The following is a 27991-nucleotide window of genomic DNA, read 5'->3' on the forward strand; positions in this document are numbered from 1 at the left end:
CGAAAGTAGAAAATGGCGACTAATGGTGTTGTTGTTTGGGAATGGCAAAACGAATATGGCCAGTGGAGACCTTATAGCCCAGAAATTTGTGGATTCTTCGAATCAAACAAACAAGCTACTTCCCCACTTCAGTTAGGCGATGTGGATCGTAATTTATATTTGTATACAGCAGATCTGCAAAAATGTATTCAGACTCGAATTGGAACAGGTACACACCAGTCACCACTGTAATTCAGTGCATTATTGTAAAAACTTAACTTTGCTGGCTGATTTCTATAATGTTGGCAACATGTTGTCTTTTGATTTGTTGTTCTGTTGCAGAGGATTAAATGAAGATACAACATTAGAATGAAACTTAATTAAAATCTCAATGATTTTAAATTAAAATATTTGTGGTCTATGTTCTGTTCTTTCAACAATAAATGACAGTATCTAAATCAAGTTCAATATAACAACATTAAGCAACATTATGCTGTCCTCAGTTTTTATTTGTTGTTATTGATAAATATTCAAAGTGTGCTTATAATTCTAAGTAGCCTATAACCATTATTTTATTATTTTTAGTGGAATTTAAATTTAAAAAATAAATAAAGGAATGGTAAGAAAATATGCTTTCTAGAAGTATAAAATGGAATTTCAAACTGTAGTTGGAGAGTTCAACTAATAGTTCAAGAGTCATTCAATCATAAAATGGCAACTAATATTTGTCCTATTCTTTGTATGTGTGCGAATAATTCAGGAACATTTTGATGTTGGACTTGATAAAAAAATACACTCTTGAAACTTGAAAGGTACTGTTAATGTGTATTAAAATATTTTATGAAGATATGAGTTAAATAAAAATCTACCTCTTCAAAGGGATGATAAAATTAAGGATTAATTTGAAAATCAGGATTGAGAGCTTTCTTTTTTAGACTTTTTACTTGATGTTTGCATAAAAGGGACTCATTCAAGTATTCAATGTTGGAATGCATTTTGTTTATAATTTAGTTATTTTACTTGCTTTTATAAGAACAAAAACAAACATCAACTGGCAGATACCCATGTGATTATCATTATATTGTAAATCCAACCCTGAAGTCATTAAATTTTCAATATCATCATTTATTCTGTTAGTGCAGTAATTTTTTTGTGATATCATTAAATAATTGTTAACAATAGAGCTCTAATTTAAACTTTTGATGATGTTTTATCATTGTAACAAGCAGTTTGTTAACATTTCAATTGAAATTAAAAAAAATAATTTCAGAATCTATAAAACACTAACAGTTTCCTTTAAAAATATTAACAAGTGCATTGAAATGGAAAACATTTGAATTTTTTGTTGGAATCTCTCATAAACATGTTTAACTTTCAGGATTATCAAGATTGGGATTTTGGGACTGTTATCATTCCTGATAAATAAACGAACACACTTCATGACCTAACAGTCTGCCCTTGTCTCGACATTGAATTTAAATGGCACAGTTTTAACAACAGTACTACACCTGGATTTTTTTATGGATACCGTACCAAAGATCCATTGGGACTTTTTGCATTCAAATTGAAAAGAATATATAGTTTTCAGCATTGGAAAAATAGCCAAATTACAGCTTTAAAAACAACTTGAAAACAATTTAAGTTGAATCTCATCTAATTATAAATACTAAATGTTGTGGAGAAGTAATTTCATGTAACAGCATTGTACTAGTTGTATATTTGTTCATGATTTGAAGTTAAATGTACATTTTTCTCAACCTAAGGATGTCTTTGAGAGGGAAAGTGTGTCTATGCTGAATGCACCACAATTTCAAAACCGATGTTGGTCAACAGCTTCATTATTTGGGTTCAGATATTGGCTATTGTGGTTATTAATAGGAATTTGGATTGGTTAAGACTAAAGTTTATGTTAAATGTTTTTTAATAGCTTTTTGATTGACAGTATAGATGTAAAATAAAGTAGCACTTAATTATCTTGTATACTTTAAGAGACCATTAGATAGTGAACAATTCAAACATAGTCAGCTTAAAGCGGACACCGTAGCGAAATTAGTTTGTGTTCATGGACTCATTTCTTATTTCCTACAATTCAAGTAGAACACTACCATAAACTTCAAATTTGTATTTGAACATTGGTATAAGCATTATTGCTAAGCAGCATATGCCTAGTTAGGTACTGTTTATATTTGTATACCCCTGACTGTGACATACAAATTTTGAGGGTGTATTATTGGAGTCACCCTGTGGTTGGTCGATTGGTCTGTTGCAATTTTTCTTGTCTGCAGCATATTAAACTTGAAAACTTCTGGATGGAATTTAATCGAACTTCATATGAAGGTAAAGCACAATGAGAGCAAGTGCAATGTAAAAGAACCATAATTCTTCTCCAGCAAATTACAGAGTTATTGCCCTTTGTTACTTTTCTTGTGTGAAGCATTCTGTAAAAAATACTGGTTGGAATTTAATCGAACTTCATACGATGGTAAAGCACAAAATTATTAGAGAAAGTTCAGTGTACTAGGACCATCACTATATTTCTGCTAATTACAGAGTTATTTTTCTTTGTTACTTTTTCTTGTCCAGAGAATGACTTGAAAACTACTGGATGGAATTTAATTACTTTTTCTTGTCCAGAGCATTGCTTGAAAACTACAGGATGAAATTTTATAAACTTTATCTGATAGAAAAGCATAATGAGAGGAAGTGCAGTGTTCAAGAACCATAACTCTATTCCAGCTTATAACAGACCTATTGCCCTTTCTTATTTTCACTAGGCCAGAGCATAACTTGAAAATTACTTGATGGAATTTAATTAAACTTTATATGATGGTAAAGCACAATGAGATGAAGTGCAGTGTACAAGAACCATCACTCTATTTCACCTTATCATAGAGTTATAGCCGTTTGTTACTTTTCCTAGTCCAGAGCATAGTTATAGCCGTTTGTTACTTTTCCTAGTCCAGAGCATAACTTTAAAACTGAAGGATGAAATGCAATTAAACTTCATACAATGGTAAAGCACAATAAGAGTAAGTGCAGTGTACAGGAACTATAACTCTTATATAGCTAACTACAGAGTTATTGTCCTTTGTTACTTTTTCTTGTCAGAAGCTTAATGAATTTAATTTAATAACACACATTGGTTAAGCATGATAAATGGAAATGCAGTGTACAATAACCTCAGAGTTATGGCCTCTTTTCAACGAACTTGTTTGCCATTCCTGTGTTGGGGCGGAATTTGGGGTTCTTAGTCACTCATTTGACAGCTCTTGTTTCATTATTCATCACACTTCTGAAGCGTCAGTCTTCAAAGTATAACACTCATGTCAATATTGAGACATCTGTCAAAATAATCTAGTTCTATCAAAAAATGTATATGATTTTGTCATGGAATTTCATCAGTACATACATGTAGGTTTAAAAGGATACCACATGAACATGCAATTTTCTTTTTGTTGACTTATGTAACTTTGATTTCATTCATTGGTGACGTACAATGTCACAGAAAAAAATGATGTCATGCTTCACTTTTAAAGGTCGTGTTTTCTTAAATATGGAAACTGTCTTTAAGTCTTACATGTTTATCATATTCAACAGATGATAATACATCGCTAACATTAATACAGTATCATCATTGTCAGAACCTATTAAAGAGCAGAAATCGTACTCCTAGCTTGATTTATGAATATCCAACTTTTCTAATAGTTTACAATTTATTTTCATATTAAAATGAGTTGATTAAAAGACAGCTATATTTTTAGCTTGACTAATTATAGAATAAGGAGAGCTATACTACTCACCTAATGCATTGGCATTACACCGCTAGGAGCACAATATCTTAGCAAGTCTTTGATTGAAACTTAAGACGAGTGTTCCCAACCGTCCAACTTACTGAATTAATCAAGTAGGATAACTCTATTGTGCATATAGTGCAAATTATGGACCTTCATATATTTTGCATGTAAGCACACATAAGTCAACATCTCGGCAATAATGTGATGAATTGAAAAATTTTCAAGGGTTGTCAACAATTCTTCTAAATAATCAAGTATAATCATTCTATTTTTGCATATCCATGGCACCGTACAGAATACCCGAACCTACAATTCATTTTGTTTTGTTTTTTCTTTAATCAGGATTTCAATTTTGCACTTTTACTGGACTTACTTTACAAAGTACAGAATTTTTTGTTTCATTTATTTTTGGCCGAAGCTCCGCACCTTGGTGTGTACCTAATAAAAAATACAAATAAACGAAGTAATAAAAGAAAAACTAAAGTAATTTGTTTTGTATTGACTCTTCTTACTATAAGAAGTGGGCACTGATTCTTTTATTGATAATTGTTTTTAATTTGGCTGGAAGGTTATTCCATTGTTTATTTTACATGAATGTATATTTACAAATGTTTTCATACTGAATACAAACACTGTTATCAAACAAAATTTGTTGGTTGGTATTTGTATTGTCTTGTTTATGTCATAAAACCTTTACTACTGACAGCAAGGTGGATTTTAAAGGATTTTTTACGGGCAGCATTTTTATGCCCACGAAGGTGGGCATATTAAAATCGCACCGTCCGTCCGTCCGGCTCTGTAACTTTCCCTTGTATGGACAGATTTTAAAATAACTTGCCACATGTGTTCCACATACCAAGATGACGTGTCGCGTGCAAGACTCGTGTCCCTACCTCAAAGGTCAAGGTCACACTTAGTGTTTATTCACAATGGAGTGCTGCATATAAGGACATAGAGTATTGGTTGTCGTGTCCGAGCTGTAACTTTTTCTTGTATGGACAGATTTTAAAATAACTTGCCACATGTGTACCACATACCAAGACGACGTGTCGCGTGCAAGACCCGTTTCCCTACCTCAAAGGTCAAGGTCACACTTAGTGTTTATTCACAATGGAGTGCTGCATATAAGGACATAGAGTATAGGTTGTCAAGTCCGGGCTGTAACTTTCCCTTGTATGGACAGATTTTAAAATAACTTGCCACATGTGTCCCACATACCAAGACGACGTGTCGCGTGCAAGACCCGTGTCCCTACCTCAAAGGTCAAGGTCACACTTAGTGTTTATTCCCAATGGAGTGCTGCATATAAGGACATAGAGTATAGGGTGTTGTGTCCGGGCTGTAACTTTCTCTTGTATGGACAGATTTTAAAATAACTTAACACATGTGTTCCACATACCAAGACGATGTGTCGCCTGCAAGACCCGTGTCCCTACCTCAAAGGTCAAGGTCACACTTAGTGTTTATTCACAATGGAGTGCTGCATATAAGGACATAGAGTATAGGTTGTCGTGTTCGGGCTGTAACTTTCCCTTGTATGGTCAGATTTTAAAATAACTTGCCAAATGTGTTCCACATACCAAGACGACGTGTCGGGTGCAAAACCCGTGTCCCTACCTGAAAGGTCAAGGTCACACTTAGTGTTTATTCACAATGGAGTGCTGCATATAAGGACATAGAGTATAGGTTGTCGTGTCCGGGCTGTAACTTTCTCTTGTATGGAATTTTTTTAAAATAACTTGCCACATGTGTTCCACATACCAAGACGACGTGTCGCCTGCAAGACCCGTGTCCCTACCTCAAAGGTCAAGGTCACACTTAGTGTTTATTCACAATGGAGTGCTGCATATAAGGACATAGAGTATAGGTTGTCGTGTCCGGGCTGTAACTTTCTCTTGTATGGACAGATTTTAAAATAACTTGCCACATGTGTTCCACATACCAAGATGACGTGTGGCGTGCAAGACCCGTGTCCCTACCTCAAAGGTCAAGGTCACACTTAGTGGTTATTCACAATGGAGTGCTGCATATAAGGACATAGAGTATAGGTTGTCGTGTCCGGGCTGTAACTTTCTCTTGTATGGAAAGATTTTAAAATAACTTGCCACATATGTTCCACATACGAAGACGACGTGTCGCGTGCAAGACCCGTGTCACTGCCTCTAAGGTCAAGGTCACACTTAGTGTTTATTCACAATAGAATTCTGCATATAAGGACATAGAGTATAGGTTGTCGTGTCCAGGATGTAACATTTTCTTGTATGGACAGATTTTAAAATAACTTGTCACATGTGTTCGACATACCAAGATGAAGTGTCGCGTGCAAGATCCATGTCCCTACCTCTAAGGTGAAAGATACACTTAGATGTTTATTCACAATGGAATGCTGAATATAAGGACGTAAGAGCGTAGGTTGTCAAGTATGGGTGTTTTTTTTTAATTTATAGAGGCAATTTAAAATAACTTGCCATAATTTTTATGTATTTGACACGTAAAGGCAAGATCAACTTTTCATGTACCCGGTACTGACCTTGTTTATAGGTCAATGTCACATTCGGGGGCATTTTTCACATTATGTGACAGCTCTTGTTTATTATTCTATTATTGTTATAAACATGACGTGGACTACCTGTCAAACTAGCCAATCAAAACCTGACTAAAAAATCAGAGTCCAGATATCAGTGGTATACATGTATTCTTTGAAGACTCATAGTCTCAGAAGTATTATGAGAACTAAAATTAGAAAAACGATCTCAATCATTAAAAAGGCACTTTTGAAGTGCATTATATCTGCTGCTATGCTTCTATAACTTTTGCTTTCGAAGGTAAAAATATTTCAAACTCAGATGTATTAAACATATGCAATATATAGACATCGATAACCATGCAACATTATACAGGTATTGCTATTCTAAATATCTAAACTTTTTTGTCAGCACTGTTATTTTGAAACTTGATAACTGCATGCACTGTATGGAATATTACTGTTTTTGAATGTTGTAAGGGCCCATGTGGATGGCCCCGACCCCATGCTCCCTATTACGCGGCAAATAAAAGGAGTCCTCGAGATATCAAAAAGAATTGTTTTTATAAAAACAGTTCCTGACTAGACATGTGCTTCATTATGTGATTTTTTTAACCAGGTTTTAACACAAAGAAACACATAAAGCTAGTCAAATGTAAGTCAAACATACCAGTCCTATGATATTGAATAATTTTAGTACGGTTTAACGTTTAATGACCAAACATGGTACATAGGGATTATGGAGCGCTTTCATGGGATTGCGTTTGGGGTCAAGTAGGGTCAAGGTTAAGGTCACTGTTACTGAAAATAGAAAAATAGTAGGTTCTGAATAACTTAAGTTAGGGTTGACATATAGGAAGAGTTTATGGAGACCTTTCATTGGATTACATTTAGGGTCAAGGTCAGTGTTACTAAAAATAGAAAAACAGTTAAAATTGAATCTCAAAACAAAGCCTAAACTTCTTCATTCATCATTGAAAACCTGGTTTTTTTTCGCATTGCGGTGTTTCTTGTTGGTTATAAATTTGAATTAAAGTTCATGGTCACTACCTTAAGGCTCAACATTGGATAAAAGAATTTAATTGTATTTTAATTGTTTTAAATTAATAAGTTACTGTATTTATGTCACCTTAGTGCAAGAACGCAATATCTGCTTCTATTTCTATATGCAGTTATTGAGTTATTGCACTAAGGTGATGATATTAACTTCCATTGTAACATATTGCTGATTATACATTTTTATGTTGTAAATACCTAGTTTCATAACAATACATAAGTTCTGATTTCTAACATGATCTCTTTATTCTAATATGCTAAAAGATGATACTGGTAGTTGAAGCATAAAGGATTATCATTCCAATCTGATTTGTTGTTCTCACTCATTCAGGGACACAGAGGGCTATGCGACGTAGCATCGTACCGTCGACTAGTCCTATTGCGAAAGGGATCACCTGGCAGTGGGAAGGGGATGTTCCGGGTTCCTGGTGTCACTTTGATTTAGAAGTTGCAGAGTATCTGGATGAATGCTTTGTGAAAAACCCTCGTGTTTTCATTGATCTGAGATCTACTAAGTTTAGACTTCCATATCACATAGATCTGGCAAACATGACACAGACTAGAATACATACAGGCCGTGTGAGAAAGCTTCAGAGGGTGTTTACCAGCAGAAACTATCCATTGGATGGACCACAGGTTGTGACAGCTGTTAAACGACAGAGTACTTCCCCAGGCCCAAGCAGCTCTGGGCAAAAGAGGACAAGATCTTCAACAACCACATCATCCGTGTTTGGTCAGAATCCTAACCCGGTAAACATGGGAACAGTTCCTGCATCTTCAGTGACTCAGCTAAATTCTGTGATTCAGTCAAATTCCATTAACAATTCTCAGACATCACCCTTTGTCTCAGTGTCCAGCTCTCCAAACTTCCAGTTCGGTACAACAGGTACGAGTGCCCCCTTTAGTTTCTTGCCGTCCCTAAATTCTAGTGTTCATCATCAAGGGCCTATCACACGAAGGAGACATTTACTTACACAGGGCCTTACTTTTGGCCAAGGAAATCCACAGATGATGCCTCAGGCAAGTTCGAATTCGTATCCAAACCCTGCCGGGGTCAATCCATTCTCACAAACCCATGCTGCTACCTCCCAGCCCTCAGTCTCCATGCCCGGTGGTCCCTTGATTGGTCATGGTGTACCAATGTTTGGTCACGGTCAGGTGGGCAGCAGTGGCCAGTCAGGACCAGTACCTGGCTTCCCATCCATGGCTATGGGCTATACAAGATCAGGGTAAGTAATTTCAATGTTGTTATATACATTGGTCTTAGTAATAATATATAACCTTTAGGATTAACAATTTTCAAGTTTGACAAACTCATTAGTTGAGCGCAAACTTTAAAAGTAGTGACGTGATAGAATGCTTTAAATCTTTAAGGCAATCCTTGTTTGTTTGTAGTTTGCTCAACCTAGATTGTAGATTGTGAGTCGGTTGGTACAGCTTATTTTTTAATTTTAGAAATTGAGTTATGTTTTATATTGAAACAAGAAACAGTAAAGCTATGGTCACGATCATAGTGTTTGATATCATTATATGCCTGCAACCACTGCTCCAGTCCTTGATTTTCATTTCATTGCCATATCTATTGATATTCCCATGAGAATGTTTCATATCATCGCCGTGTTATTCATTGCTCTCATCAGCAGTTTTGATAGTACTGTCATGTCCCTCAATGGTCTAGTTGTTCTTTTTATGACAAGTACTGTCATGTCCCTCAATGGTCTAGTTGTTCTTTTTATGACAAGTACTGTCATGTCCCTCAATGGTCTAGTTGTTCTTTTTATGACAAGTACTGTCATGTCCCTCAATGGTCTAGTTGTTCTTTTTATGACAAGTACTGTCATGTCCCTCAATGGTCTAGTTGTTCTTTTTATGACAAGTACTGTCATGTCCCTCAATGGTCTAGTTGTTCTTTTTATGACAAGTACTGTCATGTCCCTCAATGGTCTAGTTGTTCTTTTTATGACAAGTACTGTCATGTCCCTCAATGGTCTAGTTGTTCTTTTTATGACAAGTACTGTCATGTCCCTCAATGGTCTAGTTGTTCTTTTTATGACACTGCCCTGTCCTTCTGCGTTCTTGTCTTCTTAATTCATTCCACCTTAGTGACAGTCAAAGGTTTTGTTGTCGTATTTCATGCCACTGCTGTGTATGTTGATACTCCTGTGGACTTATCACATAGCACTGTTGTGCCCCTCAGTGCTCCTGTCATCATATAAAATGTCGCGCTTTTCATATCACTGTTGTGTCTGTTAATGTACCTAACCTTATTCCATATCACCTTCATGTCAGTTAGTGCTCCTGTCTTCAGATTTGGCATCTTGTCTGTCAATGTTCATGTCATTGGATTTCATGTTAAAAGCAAGCCTGTGTTTTCAATGTTGTATTTTATGTCAGTGCTGTGTTCACGTCAACATATTTTGTGTCATTATAGTGTTTGAAAGTGCTACTGTTGTTGTTGTGTCCAACAATGTTCCTGTTGTTGTTATCCCCCGTCGAATCGAAGGTTTCGGGAGCGGGATATTGTTTTGGTGTTGTCCGTCCGTCCATCATTCCATCCGTCCGTCCGTCTGTCCGGAACCATATCTTGGTAGGCATTGATCAGAAAATGTTCAAACTTGGTCAGAATGGTCCCCTGGATCACATCTCGACCACTTGTAAAAGTGGGTCACATGGGGTCAAAAACTAGGTCACTAGGTCAAATCTTAGAAAAATCTTTTGAACAAACATGGTCAAATATTCATGAAACTCAATCAAAATGTTTTCCTTGATGAACTCTTAGAAGTTTTTAAAACTGGGTCACATATGATCGAAAATGGGGTCACTAGGTCTAATCTAGGGAAAATCTTGTCAGGAACCATTTCATGGCAATGATTGGTCAGATTATGTTCAAACTTGGTCAGGATGTACCCCAAAATGAAATATGGACCTCTTGTAAAAGTTGGCCACATGGGGTCAAAAAATAGGTCACTAGCTCAAATCTTAGAAAAATCTTTGGAACACATTAGAGTATGGTCTAATATTTATGAAATGTGATCAGAATGTTTTCCATGATGAACTCTTTGACATGTTTAAAACTGGGTTACATGTGATAAAAAAATAGAAAACTGGGTCACATGTGATAAAAAATTATTAATTAATCAATAAAATCAAAAATCACCAACATGAAGCTCCTATTCATGATTTTTTTATCCCCCACCAAATCGAAGCTTTCGGGAGGGGGATATTGTTTTGGCGTTGTCCGTCCGTCATTATCTGTAATTGAAAATAACACACAGTGAACATGATCAACAGGTACCTTAAAATGTCATTTTCCACTATTTCCTGTTATCACTTCAGACATATCTGAACTTTCACTTTGAAATCATTCAAATTCATAGAATGATGAATCTATTAAAAATGTTACTCTATATATACAAAACTTTTATTTCAAATAATTCCAAAAAAACTCAAACTTATAGCCAATGTTCATAGCAGTCCATTTCTCTGCAGCCATATTACATGTTAATATAGGAATATTCCACCTACTTTTCATTTCCAATCCATGAACTTTGCCTTATCAGGCGGGAGATTTCAATTCAACGAATTTGCTTTTTTTTCTTGTAACAGCTGAGGTTGTATGTGTTCGCAAGGTCATGTTCATTCTGAGGGCCATGTCTATTGATGTCAGTGCTCCTGTCAAAATAATCTATGTCACTGTCATGTCTATTCATGTGTTCCTGTTGTCATATTTCATGCTTCTGCCCTATCTGTCGGTGCGTTTGTAGCAGTATATTATGACTGTCTAGTCTGACAGTACTACCTTCTTTGTATTTTATGTCACTTCCATGTCAATTGATTCTCCCATAGTCGTATAACATAGCACTATCATGTCCTTCAATGTTCCCATATTGTATTTCATATCATTACAGTGTCAGACAACGTTCCCTTCGTCGTTTTATATGTGACTACCTTCATTGTTGATTCTCTTGTCAGCATTTGTTATAACTCTGCCATTTCTTTCAGCATTCTTTATAACTTTACCATGTTGATCTATGTTACTGTCAATATTTCCATAATTATTAACACAGACTGTCTATGCCCCAATCCGCAATTGCTGTGTTAGTTGATACTCCCATGAGTGGACTGTTCATTTTTATACCCCTGCTTCACAAAATGAAGTGGCCTTTATAGTAATCACGATATTCGTCACGTCTGTCCGTCTGCCGGGCCCATATCTTTCTCATTCATGCTCAGGTTTTTAAATCATATGGCTGAAGTGACCATAATAGCATGAGGATATGTCGTGCAAATGACCCATGTCCCTACCTTCGAGGTCAAGGTGACAGCAACATTCTAAACATAGTATTTTGGGCTATATAAGCCTTACGGGTACTGATTATTGTTTGTGTACAGCCCATATCTTACTCATTCATTGTCAGATTTTAAAATTATTTGGCAGAAGTGACCAACAAAGTATGAGAATGTGTCACACAAATGGCCCATGTCCCTGCCTTCAAGGTCAAGGTCACAGCAACCTTCTGAAAAATGGTATGGTCCATGTATGTGTTTGAAAGTATGACTCTTATTGCCTAAAGCATTTCGATTTACTACCGAACAACAATTAAAGTTCATAATATCATTTGGTATTACATTTTTCAGACAGAGTATTTTCATGATCATTGAAATGATTTAACCTGGAGTCAGTAAGTGTGATACTTTAGTCATGCTTTTTGGAACAGTTAGTAAATTTCAATTTTATTTTACTGTCTAAATAAAGAAAGAACATGACAACAAACCACCTACATAATTATTGCGCATCAGTTGCAAAATGATGCACACTGCAACAAGAATATCAGCATTGTATCCATGTAAAAGCATATTTAATTGTTGTTAACCTTCAATAACCTGTTATATTAAAACTTAAAATGCAAACAATATAAAGGTTTCACAAACAGAATGAATAAAGCCAGGATCTGTTGGATTTGCAGGTGAGACTGCATCCACTACAGCTTTTATGAAATTATAAACAATGAATTACACAATTTGTAATTTGGGGAAAATTTGTTATGGTTTGAGCAAAAGTGCTTACTTCACTTAATTTTATCAGAGTTTACTCTAGGTTTTTACCACATTACAATAAATATTGTATTTCCGGAAGTAACAAAAGTGACATTGATTTTGGACAACCACTTTTGATTCTTGAGCATTTTTTACGAAAGAATATTTTATGAGATTTCCAATTAAAAAGCATTTACGTATTCCCGGAAATGTCTTAATACAAAAAGAATGTGTGTATGAATCAAATTTATCTGAACTGCCCAATGAACAATGTCTTGGGGCTTTGTGTTGATTTTTCAAAATAACTTTTTTATTTGACAAGATATCATCAAGAACTCTTCAGAGAGTTGAATAGGTAGTCTGGGGCATTTTGACAAGGAAAAAAGACAGTAGAAATTCCTACAGACTTTTCCGCAATAATGTAAATGCTTTTTGATCCAAAATCTGATAAAATGTAAAATTTGTTTAACTCCACCTTAAAACATGTCACCAAAAAGATATGTTTCACTCCTAAATAACATTGTTCCTCAAAACTAAATAAAACATGAAGTTTTTAAAGGTGTCAGTTTTTTACCTTCCCCACCCACTTTTGAATTGTGGCTGGCCCTTAAGTATATCAGTTACCACTTTAAGCAGCTATCTGGATATCTGTATAACATGCATTGCTCACTTTGTTAACTTCATATTATCCAATTGACTATTTTTTTGCTTTCAAACAGGATGCAAACATGTTTTACTTGAAAATATGACTCATTAAGTCCGGTAACAACATTCAGAACTGGTCAATGACTAAACCTCCTAGTATCCTTAAACTAACAGAGTTGTTGTTCTTTAACTTAAACCAGTCAACTGACATATCATGTGAAATAACGAATATTGCGGCCATAAGGCCACACAATTCAGTTTTTTGGTAAAATGAAAGTTAGCAAGCACAAAATTAATTGATAGAAAAACAACACATTTTTTTTCATAAAAATCAAAGCAAGTGAAGATTTTTTTCATCATAATCAATATGAAGAACTAAGTTTTCAACATATCGCCCTTAACCCATTTGAACACAGTCTTGAACTTAATCTTCATTGGACAATGGAAACATGTTCCATTCCTTACTGTTTTCTCCATAGTTTAGAGTAAGTATATAAAGGACTAACCAAATTCATTAACAGATTTTAAGACTACAATGAATATGGGTCACCCCTGGTCTAAAACTAAGTCAAATATTGAGACAAAATTTTGCATCTAATTCCTTTCACAAATTCGTCAAGTGTTCATTCAATCTTCAAAAATCTGTCGGAATATTTCTCAGCATGATATTGTGAAATTGGTCATCTCAGGTCAAATGGTAGGTTGGACCAGTGTGAATATGGGTCATCTTGGATGAAAAACTAGGTAGGACCAGTATTAATATGGGTCATCTTGGGTCAAAACTAGGTTGGACTAGTGTGAATATGGGTCATCTTGGGTCAAAAACTAGGTTGGACCTGAGTGTGAATATGGGTCATCTTGGGTCAAAACTAGGTTGGACCAGTGTGAATATGGGTCATCTTGGGTCAAAAACTAGGTTGGACCAGTGTTAATATGGGTCATCTTGGGTCAAAAACTAGGTTGGAGCAGTGTGAATATGGGTCATCTTGGGTCAAAAACTAGGTTGGACCAGTGTGAATATGGGTCATCTTGGGTCAAAAACTAGGTTGGACCAGTGTGAATATGGGTCATCTTGAGTCAAAAACTAGGTTGGACCAGTGTGAATATGGGTCATCTTGGGTCAAAAACTAGGTTGGACTAGTGTGAATATGGGTCATCTTGGGTCAAAAACTAGGTTGGACCAGTGTGAATATGGGTCATCTTGAGTCAAAAACTAGGTTGGACCTGAGTGTGAATATGGGTCATCTTGAGTCAAAAACTAGGTTGGACCTGAGTGTTAATATGGGTCATCTTGGGTCAAAAACTTGGTTGGACCAGTGTGAATATGGGTCATCTTGGGTCAAAAACTAGGTTGGACCAGTGTGAATATGGGTCATCTTGAGTCAAAAACTAGGTTGGACCTGAGTGTTAATATGGGTCATCTTGAGTCAAAAACTAGGTTGGACCAGTGTGAATATGGGTCATCTTGGCTCAAAAACTAGGTTGGACCAGTGTGAATATGGGTCATCTTGAGTCAAAACCTTGGTTAGACCAGTGTGAATATGGGTTATCTCGAGTCAAAAACTAGGTTGGACCTGAGTGTTAATATGGGTCATCTTGAGTCAAAAACTAGGTTGGACCAGTGTGAATATGGGTCATCTTGGGTCAAAAACTAGGTTGGACCAGTGTGAATATGGTTCAACTTGGGTCAAAAACTAGGTTGGACCAGTGTGAATATGGGTCATCTTGGGTCAAAAACTAGGTTGGACCAGTGTGAATATGGGTCATCTTGAGTCAAAAACTAGGTTGGACCTGAGTGTGAATATGGGTCATCTTGAGTCAAAAACTAGGTTGGACCAGTGTGAATATGGGTCATCTTGGGTCAAAAACTAGGTTGGACCAGTGTGAATATGGGTCATCTTGAGTCAAAACCTTCGTTAGACCAGTGTGAATATGGGTCATCTCGAGTCAAAAACTGGGTTGGACCTGAGTGTTAATATGGGTCATCTTGAGTCAAAAACTAGGTTGGACCAGTGTGAATATGGTTCAACTTGGGTCAAAAACTAGGTTGGACCAGTGTGAATATGGTTCAACTTGGGTCAAAAACTAGGTTGGACCAGTGTGAATATGGGTCATCTTGGGTCAAAAACTAGGTTGGACCAGTGTGAATATGGGTCATCTTGAGTCAAAAACTAGGTTGGACCAGTGTGAATATGGTTCAACTTGGGTCAAAAACTAGGTTGGACCAGTGTGAATATGGTTCAACTTGGGTCAAAAACTAGGTTGGACCAGTGTGAATATGGGTCATCTTGGGTCAAAAACTAGGTTGGACCAGTGTGAATATGGGTCATCTTGAGTCAAAAACTTGGTTGGACTAGTGTGAATATGGGTCATCTTGAGTCAAAAACTAGGTTGGACCTGAGTGTTAATATGGGTCATCTTGAGTCAAAAACTAGATTGGACCTGAGTGTTAATATGGGTCATCTTGGGTCAAAAACTAGGTTGGACCAGTGTGAATATGGGTCATCTCGGGACAAAAATAGGTTGGACCAGATGTTATGCCCAGCTAACATAACTTTGTACAATACATTAACTTATTAACATATGTACTCAATACAAAGCTTTTCAGGGAAAAAAGAAACAATAGTTGGAATAAACTGTGTTTTCAATGTAGAGCGCAAATAAAAAATGACCACACTGAGGGATGAATGATGACAAAAATCATCTAGTCATTGTCAAAAATTAATATCCAATGGGAAGCCTCTTTCTTTTTCAGAAATATGGCATGTATGAAGTAGTGCCTGGCATATTATTTATCCTGGGTCACATCCTCATCGTGTCCATGAAGCTAATATATATAGTGTTGGACGATTTAAAACACAATGTGTCAATGAGGCATGTAGTGGTACTCATCATGTCTGTTTTAGCTCTAGTTGTATTATGATTGATTTAATTTTTAAAAATCGAGTGTGAGTTAGCGTAATCTGTAATTATAATATATAATGAAAGTAGTAACAGTCTCTGACTGGTACAGAACATGTTTATCAAGCCCTGTGGTTGACAGTGTTTGTTTTTAGAGGAGTGTTGTTCATCATAAAAAAAAACACAATGAATAATGCACGAATATTCAATTTTTCCTTTGGTTATTCACTAAAGAATTTCTGTTTATTTGTCATTTTTTCCTGTTTTTGAACAGATAATTGGAGATCTCCTCTGTTTTCTTTTGCAGTCACTTAATTTCCTACAATGTTTGTATTTATAGCCTTAGTTAGTTTTTCCTTGTTTTTCATTATTGTCATTTTGACTGTTAACCCCTCATGAGGATATATATGGTATTTAAGTGTTATAGGAATTGATGGTATTGATTTGTAGTGGTTTGTGTAATACCGGTTGGCTGCTTTTATTTTGAGGATACTCATGACATACATTAGTGGATATTTCCAGACCTGGCATATTCTGGCTGTAAGACCTAGTAGTAGGCCTGAATATTGGATGTTATTGACAATATCTTCCAGTCGGCAATTTTGGACATTCAAGATGCATCTTGCTTACATTGAAATAATTATAAGGAAATGAGAAATGATACGCACTGAAAGGAATAACGTTTCACTTCTATGAGGATATTGAAATTAACATGTGGAAAAAAAAAATATCGATAAGGTAAATTTTGTTTCTTATTTAATTTAGGTCAATTTCTTTTAATGCACAATTTCAATTATTGGATATTTAAAACTGTATTCCTATCATATATAATATCATGGAATAAGGAAGTTAATGGAAATCAATTGTACAGTTTGAATTGCTCTTAATATGCTCTTTTGTTAAACTTAAGGTCCTTAAGCTGTGGTACTGAAGTATTCACTGTATAAAACATTTTTGACATGTTTAAAATACTTTTATAAGCATGTAAATAGGAAAAAAAATTAATTCTAAAAAACAAAACAAATAGAAGTTGACAAAATGAAATAAAAAGATGAAGTTTTACATGCAATGCCGGATTTGATCATTGATTCTCTGGAATCCTTCACAAGGTCTTGACCCCTGGACCACTGTGACATCAAATTATATGTCACCGTGGGACAATTTCTTGCTCAAGTTTTATAAAAAAAATATATTTTTCTTTGAAAAATCATAATGTTTAATTCTTCATAATATTTTGTTTCATATTCATTTTTCTGCAATATTCTTATTTTAATTTAGTGTGTTTTGACATTTCTAATAGGATTTTAACAGTTCCCCCTTCTTAACTATCATCACCTTAACCTTCTCAGATCTCAGTTCTGTTGCTTTACTGAACTCTTTGACACTGCTCAATTATCGAAAATTTGTCACTGTGTGACTTTCTAGTTTTGTGAGAAAATCTAAAAGCTTTATTATATAAAAAATAAGGAAAGATTGAGACATAGACATATGTGGACGAATACCAGGTGTTATGTATCACTATAAACACGATTAATGATTGAAATTTGTCAACATTGTAGTGGTTATCTTGTCACTTTTATTTGGTTGTCTTGTTTATGTGTGAATGACAAACCAGGTATGTGTATTACAATTTTATCTGACTTAGTGGTTTTGGACCGAAAATATTAAAAATGAACAAATTTCAGAACAATTTTTTAACCATTTTCGGCTACTGAAATCTATCCAGCGTGGGCAAAATTGGTCCAGACAAGCGAAATGTTGGTTTTTAGAAGCTCTGAATAGGACGTAGGCAAAACTGTTATTCATTTATTATAATATCTATGTTCCAAATAAATGAGAAAAAAATGAGAGAAATTTTGGGGGAAAAAACTTGAAACCATAGATAGGATGCAGTGAAAAAGTCTCAAAATCGGCATCCACTATGTTTGTTTTGGCAAATTTCATTGAAATGTGAAAACGGCAGAAGTTTTTAAATAGTACAGCTAGTGTTGGGAATGGGACAGAAATATTGCTATTGATAATCAGTTTACGGAACCAATTATTAATCCATTTAATCATTATTTCATTATCTTTGGTCATGATATTTAAGGCATACAGATACAGAACATGCACCAGTTTTTAGCACCAATGTGCACTTAAAATATTGTTTGTTCATTCCTTTGTTTAAGTTACACATTAATCGAGAACGCAACTATCTTTTAGTGTTTACAAGTTACCTCACAGAACATGAGACCACAGGCTCTAATTTTTGTCCTACATTTAGTATTGTATACATGTGTAAAATAAACACAAAGAAAGATATCAATTTCTTTTTAATAATTAGTCAGTAACAAGTGCAACAAGTAGTTGAATATTCCATATGTTTTACAAGAACAGTTCCTTTTAGAAAACTGAAAAAACTGAATTCTTAAATGGTAACATGTTTTAAAAAATTACCTTTAAACCACAAACATGAGAAGTTGAAAACTAATCCTTTAGCGGTTAAATTACAAAGAAATTTTGTAATAAGGTACTGAAGTGAATACTGACTTTTTAAGAATTTGACTAGATAACTTAACATAGTTAAACACCTTAACATTTCAACATTAACTAGCATTAAGTAGAAAAAGAAAATTAGTCAGCAGTAGTTACCTTCCTTGTTTCTATAATGGATTGTTCAAATTTCACTGTCGATTGTCGCCGATGTAGGCCTTTCCTATCAATTGTCGATTATAATCGATCATCAGCACAACACTAAGTACAGCACATGTATATAAATGATAAAACATATTGAATAACAAAAGCAAATGCTGTATAAAGTACAAGAATGATTAATTGCATACTGTATTACATAATCAATAAACAACAATTTTATTATGTCATCCCAATGTTGCTGCCCTTGAAGCCTTCAAATTAAATGTCATCATCATCACGAATTGTAAAAGCATATGCTTATTTTGTACATATATAATTTCAACACCGTCAGCACAGATGGTATTATGGGACAAACCGCACTGTCATTGCACCAGTTTGTACTATTGGTATGAAACTATCTAGTAAGACAGAGGCAGTTTTTCACACCTTTACACATTGACAGTGCATAGTGATTCTTCTTTGTAAATAATACTTGCAAGGGAATAAAAAAATTAGCAACAATGTAAATAAAAATAATCAATGTTATGTTCTTCTTCATATTTCCCATAACAGCCTAAGTATGCAATTTACATACTTACTTTTTTCTTTTTTCGTCAGTGTTATTAACATTGATTTGAATAAATAAATTATAATACACCCATACACTGTTTTAAGTTGACCATCGATGAAAATTCCCCACTGTTTGTTTCTCAGTAATCTGTTCTTTCTCATGCTGATTGGTATTGTCGCCATGTTTTTGCTGCTTTTGTTGCCTGGTGTCCCCAAGTTTTACGGCTTTTGTCGCCATGTCCCCAAGTATTTACTGGTATTGTCGCCATCGATGTCCCATAGTTTTTACTGGATTTGTCTCCATGTCACCAAGTATTTACTGGTATTGTCGCCATAGATGTCCCCAAGTTTTTACTGGTTTTGTCTTCATGTCCCCAAGTATTTACTGGTATTGTCGCCATCGATGTCCCCTAGTTTTAACTGGATTTGTCTCCATGTCCCCAAGTATTTACTGGTATTGTCGCCATCGATGTCCCCTAGTTTTAACTGGATTTGTCTCCATGTCCCCAAGTATTTACTGGTATTGTCCCCATCGATGTCCCCTAGTTTTTACTGGATTTGTCTCCCATGTCCCCAAGTATTTACTGGTATTGTCCCCATCGATGTCCCCTAGTTTTTAGTGGATTTGTCTCCCATGTCCCCAAGTATTTACTGGTATTGTCCCCATCGATGTCCCCTAGTATTTACTGGATTTGTCTCCATGTCCCGAAGTATTTACTGGTATTGTCGCCATCGATGTCCCCTAGTTTTTACTGGATTTGTCTCCATGTCCCCAAGTATTTACTGGTTTTGTCGCTTCCGATGTCCCCTAGTTTTTACTGGATTTGTCTCTATGTCCCCAAGTATTTACTGGTTTTGTCGCTTCCGATGTCCCCTAGTTTTTACTGGATTTGTCTCCATGTCCCCAAGTATTTACTGGTTTTGTCGCTTCCGATGTCCCCTAGTTTTTACTGGATTTGTCTCCATGTCCCCAAGTATTTACTGGTATTGTCGCCATCGATGTCCCCTAGTTTTTACTGGATTTGTCTCCATGTCCCCAAGTATTTACTGGTTTTGTCGCTTCCGATGTCCCCTAGTTTTTACTGGATTTGTCTCTATGTCCCCAAGTATTTACTGGTTTTGTCGCTTCCGATGTCCCCTAGTTTTTACTGGATTTGTCTCCATGTCCCCAAGTATTTACTGGTTTTGTCGCTTCCGATGTCCCCTAGTTTTTACTGGATTTGTCTCCATGTCCCCAAGTATTTACTGGTATTGTCGCCATCGATGTCCCCTAGTCTTTACTGGATTTGTCTCCATGTCCCCAAGTATTTACTGGTATTGTCCCCATCGATGTCCCCTAGTTTTTAGTGGATTTGTCTCCCATGTCCCCAAGTATTTACTGGTATTGTCGCCATCGATGTCCCCTAGTTTTTACTGGATTTGTCTCCATGTCCCGAAGTATTTACTGGTATTGTCGCCATCGATGTCCCCTAGTTTTTACTGGATTTGTCTCCATGTCCCCAAGTATTTACTGGTATTGTCCCCATCGATGTCCCCTAGTTTTTACTGGATTTGTCTCCCATGTCCCCAAGTATTTACTGGTATTGTCCCCATCGATGTCCCCTAGTTTTTACTGGATTTGTCTCCCATGTCCCCAAGTATTTACTGGTATTGTCCCCATCGATGTCCCCTAGTTTTTAGTGGATTTGTCTCCATGTCCCCAAGTATTTACTGGTATTGTCGCCATCGATGTCCCCTAGTTTTTAGTGGATTTGTCTCCATGTCCCCAAGTATTTACTGGTATTGTCGCCATCGATGTCCCCTAGTTTTTACTGGATTTGTCTCCATGTCCCCAAGTATTTACTGGTATTGTCGCCATCGATGTCCCCTAGTCTTTACTGGATTTGTCTCCATGTCCCCAAGTATTTACTGGTATTGTCCCCATCGATGTCCCCTAGTTTTAACTGGATTTGTCTCCATGTCCCCAAGTATTTACTGGTATTGTCGCCATCGATGTCCCCTAGTTTTAACTGGATTTGTCTCCATGTCCCCAAGTATTTACGGGTATTGTCGCCATCGATGTCCCCTAGTTTTTACTGGATTTGTCTCTATGTCCCCAAGTTTTTACTGGTTTTGTCGCCATGACCCCAAGTTTTTACTGGTTTCATCGTGATGCCCCCAGGTTTTTACTTAAACATTTGCATCCCCTGTATCTTTATTATGATAATTTTTAAGTTATACAATCATTTTCTGTTATGTGAAACAAGTTATCTGTCTCGTATTCCAGAAGTCTGTTTGGGGGCTCCAGTTCTAGCCGTGTACAGCCAAATGCTGCCTCACATGGTAAACTTTATACCTATTTTACGCTACACTAGTATAGTAAAAGGCAAAAGGTAATATTATCCAACATGGAATAACAAGCCATTGAAAAGGGACTTTTAATAGACTACTGAGGATAATAAAATTTATGTAAATCTTTTTCATATATATAAACTTATATGCTCTGATGGAGGCAAGTTACTATTATGCATCTGAAGAACGTTAAATTCCAATGCTACACTGAAAGCTTGATGGTATTAAAGGTAACATTGATATCTTATGTTATTAAAGGTCAGCGAAATGCTGGTTATGGCTCACAGTTTCCACCTGCTGGCAAAATACTAAACTACGAAAAATCCACAAAACAGAAGTCTGCCAGCGCTGGTGAGTTATACCATTTTAACTTTGTCCTGAATAGATGTTCAGTATTTTTTCAGAACTTGTCAGTTTTGCTATATTATCTTTACTAATGATAGTAGTTCGTGTCTGGACCATAACCTAGGTCTCTAGCTTCAATGTCAAGGTCACTGCACATATTAGAACTTAGTCAGTTTTGGAGGAGTTAAAGCTTTGCTGATGATAAAGAGTTCATGTCCAAGTCCATAACTGCCATGCATGCTTGAATTTCAAAATCCCAGTCCTTCTTGCTCAAGGTCACTTTCATGGCTGGGTTAAGGTCACTCACATGGCTGGGTCAAGTTCTTTGTGCATGATTGAATAATGTCGCTTGATTTTGCCGCTATATTAAAGAATTAAGATTGATCTTGTGGCAAATAAATTATTTCCCTTCATATAATCTGTAAACATCAATTATGATATATTTCAATAAAGTCAGGCATAAACATGCTGTGTCAAGGTGGCCTGCGGGGATAGTCATCGCTTCTTTGATAGCTCTAGTTTACTTTGTTTAATTAGCTTGCTTACTTTTGAAGCAAAAAGTTGAAGCTATTGTCATAGCCTTGATGTCTGGATGGTCATCGTCTGCATTCAAAAACTTCAACTTTACCCATTAACTTTTTTTTTCCAAGTTTGGTACACCTTTTGCCAGAAACAATAGGAATACACAAACACTAAGCTTGGCCCATAACTCTTGCTTTAATAATTGTCAAGTAATGCTCATTGTTTAAATGAAAAAAACAACAGACGAGCACAAGTGTTTGCACCACAGCTCTCTTGATAAAGCCTACATTTTATATATATTTAGTTAAATGGTTAGAGATGGTATTATAAGATGGCATTATGCACCAGTTGACTAACATTAAATCCTGTGATTTTTCTACATTCCATTCTATTAGGTATGTCTGCGGAGAAAATCCTGAAGAAATATGTGACAGTTGTTGCTGCGGCACCGAAAGATGAGGTAATATTTTCAGGTTTTTCTATGACTCATTTCCTTTATTTTTACATTTCATTTTGCCCTACTCTTCCTGAAATTCTTGCTGTATTGCTATAAAATATGTACCTTATTACACTCTGTGAGTAAAAAATTGTAGCTTATTCTAAGTAAATGTAAATGTTTAGAACAATCACTGAATAATATTATATTTGCAAATTGAGAGATTATTTTTTGGGGGAAAAATACAACCTTTTATCAGAATCTGCCTTTTAACCTCCCACAGGACTGCTGCATCTGTTACGAGAGACTGAGTGAGGCATCAGGTCACGGGGTGGGAGGGCCGGAAGACAGGGTGGTCCTTCAGCTTGAGAAATGCAGCCACATGTATCACAAACTATGTCTCACAGCCCTCTATGACAGCGGTCCCAAGGTATGACTATTAAATTGATTTGTGAAAACGTGTTGTCAAATGTTTTACTGTTAATTTTTATCCACAAAGATTTATCCAATATTGAAGAGAAACTTTCACAAATAAGATAACATTATATGCCTTGCTTGGTGTAATTCTAGAGACAGATCATAACAACATTAAATGTTGTAGATAAGTAAATGGCACCCAATTACATTCATGTAGATGATGTGGATTTTCTGTTATTTGGCAGTGGAAGTAATAATAAAAATACCAAGTTTTTTGGTTCTGAATAAAACAACTTGACTGAATATCTGGCATCAATGATCTTATGAATGATCCAATAAATGGTTTTGTGTATTCATCATGGTGAATACTTGTCTTTCCCCAGGATGGATGTATCCAGTGCCCAGCGTGTAAGACTATATATGGGGAGAAGACTGGTAGCTGCCCGCGGGGTGAAATGGATTACCAGGTGATCCCCCACTCCCTTGCTGGACACCCTGATTGTAAAACTATACAGATCATCTACAATATAGAGCCCGGAGTTCAGGTAGGATCGCAGGTTTTGTTTGGCAAATGTATTTGAGGTTTTATGCATTCTATTTAATGTTAATATAAAGTTCAAAGTCATGATTTTTATTATATTACACTTTTATATAAATTGTGGACCATCTTAAAATCGATGTACATGTATATTAAAAAAAAATTCACAACCTGTTTTTAATAAAGTCATTCTATAAATGTGTCAATAGAAAATAATTTTTTCGGATAAAGGACAAACTACTAGTTGAAAAATGCATTGGTCTTTGTGTGCTGTGATGATATCAGATTTCTTTAATAAAAAAAACCCCACTTTAAATAAGATCTTCAATGCTAAAATTGTCATTGACATTGGAGGTACACAAAATTTAATGAAGTCTATTTGATAAGTAATATACATGTAAGGAGTGTATATACTGTTATACAGAATGAATATATTAAGTACATCTACTCTCCTGACTTTCAGGGTCCAGAGCACCCTGCCCCGGGCCAGAGGTACTACCTGACTGCCTTTCCACGTATCGGCTACCTGCCTGACAATGAGAAAGGGAGAAAGGTTAGTAGTTTGGCCTTTGCTAAAATGTTTTTGTACTCTGGTAGAAGTAGTTCCACGGTAGTTATTAGCTCTACTGGCCAAAGGCCAGAAGAGCTTATGTGATGGTAATGTGTACGTAGTATGTGCATCCGTGCGTCTGTGCGGTCGTGCGTCTGTAAACAATTGCTTGTGAACACGATACAGTCTTCAGTTTTGATTGTATCTCAATGAAACTTGTACAGTACCTAGATATCCATTAGAGCTCGGTTCCTTTCGAAAACCAGCCAGATCTGCCCATGCATGCCTAGATTATGGCCCTTGATAGTATAAAAAAATGCTATTGTGTAAACAATTGGTTGTGAACACGATACAGTCTTCAGTTTTGATTATATCTCTATGAAACTTGTACAGTATCTAGATATCCATTAGAGCTTGGTTCCTTTCGAAAACCAGCAAGATCCGCCCATGAATGCCTAGATTATGGGCCATGAAAGTTTTAAAGAAATGCTTTCTATTTTTAGCCAGGTCTGCATGAGCAAATTCTATTTTTAGCCAAGTTTACATGTATATGTTAATTCAAGTCTAGAGTTAAGGGAGACAATTTGCAAGTCTAGGATTTTGAGAGACAATTTGCTTTTTGCTTCTGCAGTTGATTTTGTGAATTACTCTGCCTTGTTCTTGTTGAAAGCCCAAAGGCCATTTTTTAGCTTAAGTTCTGTAGTTTGAGCATTCATCTTAACAAAATTGGTTGTGAATGTTTAAGTTATGCACCTGGTGTCATTACTGGCCACACCCAGGGTTCACAGGTTTGGTAAACATAAATCTGGAAAGGTTTGAAAATCTTTTTGTGTGTTCGTGCATCCATCTCAGCACAATTGATTGTGAATGTTTGATCATTGATCAATGTTGTCCTAGGATGCCCTTGACTTTGACCTTTTGACCAACTTTTTTTAACTTTTAAAACTACAGAAAATTTTACTATGAGTACAGTTTTGAAAGCATTTTTTTTTGTCAGATGACTTTTACTTGGCACATATTAAAATAGTTCATGCAACTAATCTGCTTACAATACTTTCTGGGCTCAGATGTTGAACGTGCTACGTTTTCAGGTAACCCAAACACAAAACATAAACTATATGTCTGTTGCCTTTTACCCATACATACATGCTCTGGATTGATATGACCACAAAAGCCATGCCAGTAGAGCATAGGCCCTTTTGGGCCTCTTGTTTATATTCCCGTCCTCTGGATCAATTTCATAATGATTCTTGAAAATAAACCAATCTTAAGCTGATGCTAGGGGATAATGACAGTCTTGTGCTTCCATTTCTATCATTGAAGAGTCTAACTCATGTTGAAACTTCATAAACACTGTAATTTTTTATTTTCTAGTCCTCTGGGATCAATGACTATCATATTTGATGTATAATTCTTGGAAAAAAAGAAAACCCTTAAGCTGATGCGAGGGGGTGATGACAGTGTTGTGCTTTCACTGTCAGAGTGTGGATCCCAGTATTTGAAGTATTTAATGATTTGAACACTATTGATGAAAACCACATACAGCTATAAGATCTATTGAAGATGCCTTGTAGACTCTTAATACGCAGACGTTTTAACTCTGAGTTGAAGGACATAAATGGTAACTATGAAGAAAAGTACAGCTGTAATATTATTTGTGTACTGATTGCAGGTTTTACAGTTGTTGATAGTGGCATGGAAGCGGCGGTTGACATTCACCATTGGACGATCACACACGACAGGTCGAGACCACAGTGTCACATGGAATGAGATCCACCATAAGACCGAGTTGCACGGCAACCACGGGGAACATGGCTTCCCCGACCCCAAGTACCTGGACAATTTGTTGGCTGAGCTCGCTGTACATGGGGTCACTGAGAGTGACCTTGCCGACTCAGGCCCTGCTGATTGAAGGATAATGTGCAATATTTTGAATTTGGTTATTTGCTTAAATATTTTTTATGTAAATTTATGCAAATTTTTGTTGCCTGAAGAGTATAATTTGGGTGGCAGGGGTGGTGTTCACTGCATCTTGCACAGGTAAAATATTGAAGAAGTTACCAACTTATCATCATGGAACAAAGTGACAGTGCTTTTCTTGCTTCTGTCTACATCATCATAATTGAGATATGTCATAATTTCAGCTTCTGTTGTTATTTGACAGCTAATGTGATAGTAATAAAGCTGTCTATTGCTTTCTCTCTATTAGTCTGTATTTTAAAATATGATTCTGTGGTATATTTTACAATATTTGTTACTACTGCAGTTAACTTTTGTTGTAAGTGTCTGTTTTAGATAAATTCTTTACTTTATGTGGTTTTCTTCAAAATGTATATAAGCTGAAATGATATCAGCTGCAGTGTATGTCTCGAGTGTGATTGGTGTACATGTATCGCACATGTTATCACACAGGCTACTACATGTATATATGTGGCTTGATACACATACCAGACTTTGAGAAAGTTGTCTAACAAAGTTTTTTTCTCAACATGCTAGTGATTAATTGAAAGGAACTATTTTGAGTGAATTGATATATTCAATTGATATTATGACATAGTTCAGTGTATACAGGATTGTGTACCTTCAGTTTATTGATGATATTACGAGAATGATCTTCTTCAAGCGGGCTGTACTAAGCAGTGATTATGAATTATTTGATGAAGTTCATATTGTTTTCACTAAACCTTGTGTGTTTGGATATTTATTGTTTAAACAAATGTATAGTGCATGTTTTTCTAATTTACAATTGACACATTTTTGTGAATCATTACAAAATGCATGTTAGTGCATGACTTTGTATGTTACTTGGTTTTCCAGTTAGTTAACACACATTTTCTGTTTCTGTCAGCCTTTATTAGTCCGAGGGAGAGAAACTAACATTTTAATTTTACATCACATTTCATCTACTTCTTGCTTTATATACAAATATGTAAAACATACATTGGGTTGTTTTTTTGTATGTTAATACACTTAGAACTACTGTTGTCATTATTATAGCCGTTGTAAGTGTATATCTTCATTCAAACGTACCTGGGGCTGTATTTATTAAGTATCTTAGTGAATTATTATATGTGGAACATTGCCTTTTATCTTTTTATAAAAAAACTTTTGTTCAGCAAAAACATAAAAATGAGCAAGAAAATGGTCAAATACAAATGCACATGAAAAATAATGAAAAGTAGAGGTTATGTAAGTTGGGTATTTTTCACCAAGATGCAGAATCTTAATAGTGATTTTTTTAAATATATTTGAGAAAATAAGATGATTTTATGTCCCATTTACTTTTCGTACAGTCCATTCATATGCCAGCATTTAATAGACCATTTTCTTGCTTATTTTTATATTTGAGGAGAACAAACATTCATGCTATTTAAATATTCAATGCTATTTTTCTTTAAATTAAACATATAAAAGAGGCAATTTTTCATGAAGATATTTTTTTTTACTTAAGTTGCTTTATGAATGAAGCCTCAGATCAATAGGATGAGAATTGATCAAAGCATGTTATGTCCATTTTCTGCTAACTCTGTAACCGGCATACATGAATGGTGTTGTTTTATAGTTTCTTTTAGGTCTAATATCTTAAGTTATAATATTGTTAGTGTCTACGCCATGTAGTTCTGAAATACTCTATTATGAAATTGCTCTTTTTCTACTAATGGTCTACTTAATGTGATATACTTGCTGAAAATAAAAAAGATAAAGGTAGTGTTTTTCCATCCTTTTCTACAAC

At 35.6% G+C, this 27991-nt stretch overlaps 1 protein-coding gene across 1 annotated transcript; it reads left to right on the forward strand.

Annotated features, from left to right (window-relative positions):
* The first annotated feature begins 6 nt into the window (after positions 1 to 6).
* On the forward strand, positions 7 to 27966 carry LOC128232802 (E3 ubiquitin-protein ligase DTX1-like). The gene is made up of 9 exons (XM_052946539.1): positions 7 to 208; positions 7685 to 8582; positions 21386 to 21441; positions 21709 to 21801; positions 22713 to 22777; positions 23037 to 23183; positions 23554 to 23715; positions 24172 to 24261; positions 25931 to 27966. The coding sequence occupies exons 1-9, from the start codon at positions 13 to 15 to the stop codon at positions 26168 to 26170; spliced, it is 1947 nt and encodes a 648-aa protein (XP_052802499.1). The 5' UTR covers positions 7 to 12; the 3' UTR covers positions 26171 to 27966.
* The last annotated feature ends 25 nt before the right edge of the window (positions 27967 to 27991 follow it).

Source organism: Mya arenaria, chromosome 4 (assembly GCF_026914265.1).
Source record: "Mya arenaria isolate MELC-2E11 chromosome 4, ASM2691426v1".
In the NCBI taxonomy this organism is placed as follows: Eukaryota; Metazoa; Mollusca; class Bivalvia; order Myida; family Myidae; genus Mya; species Mya arenaria.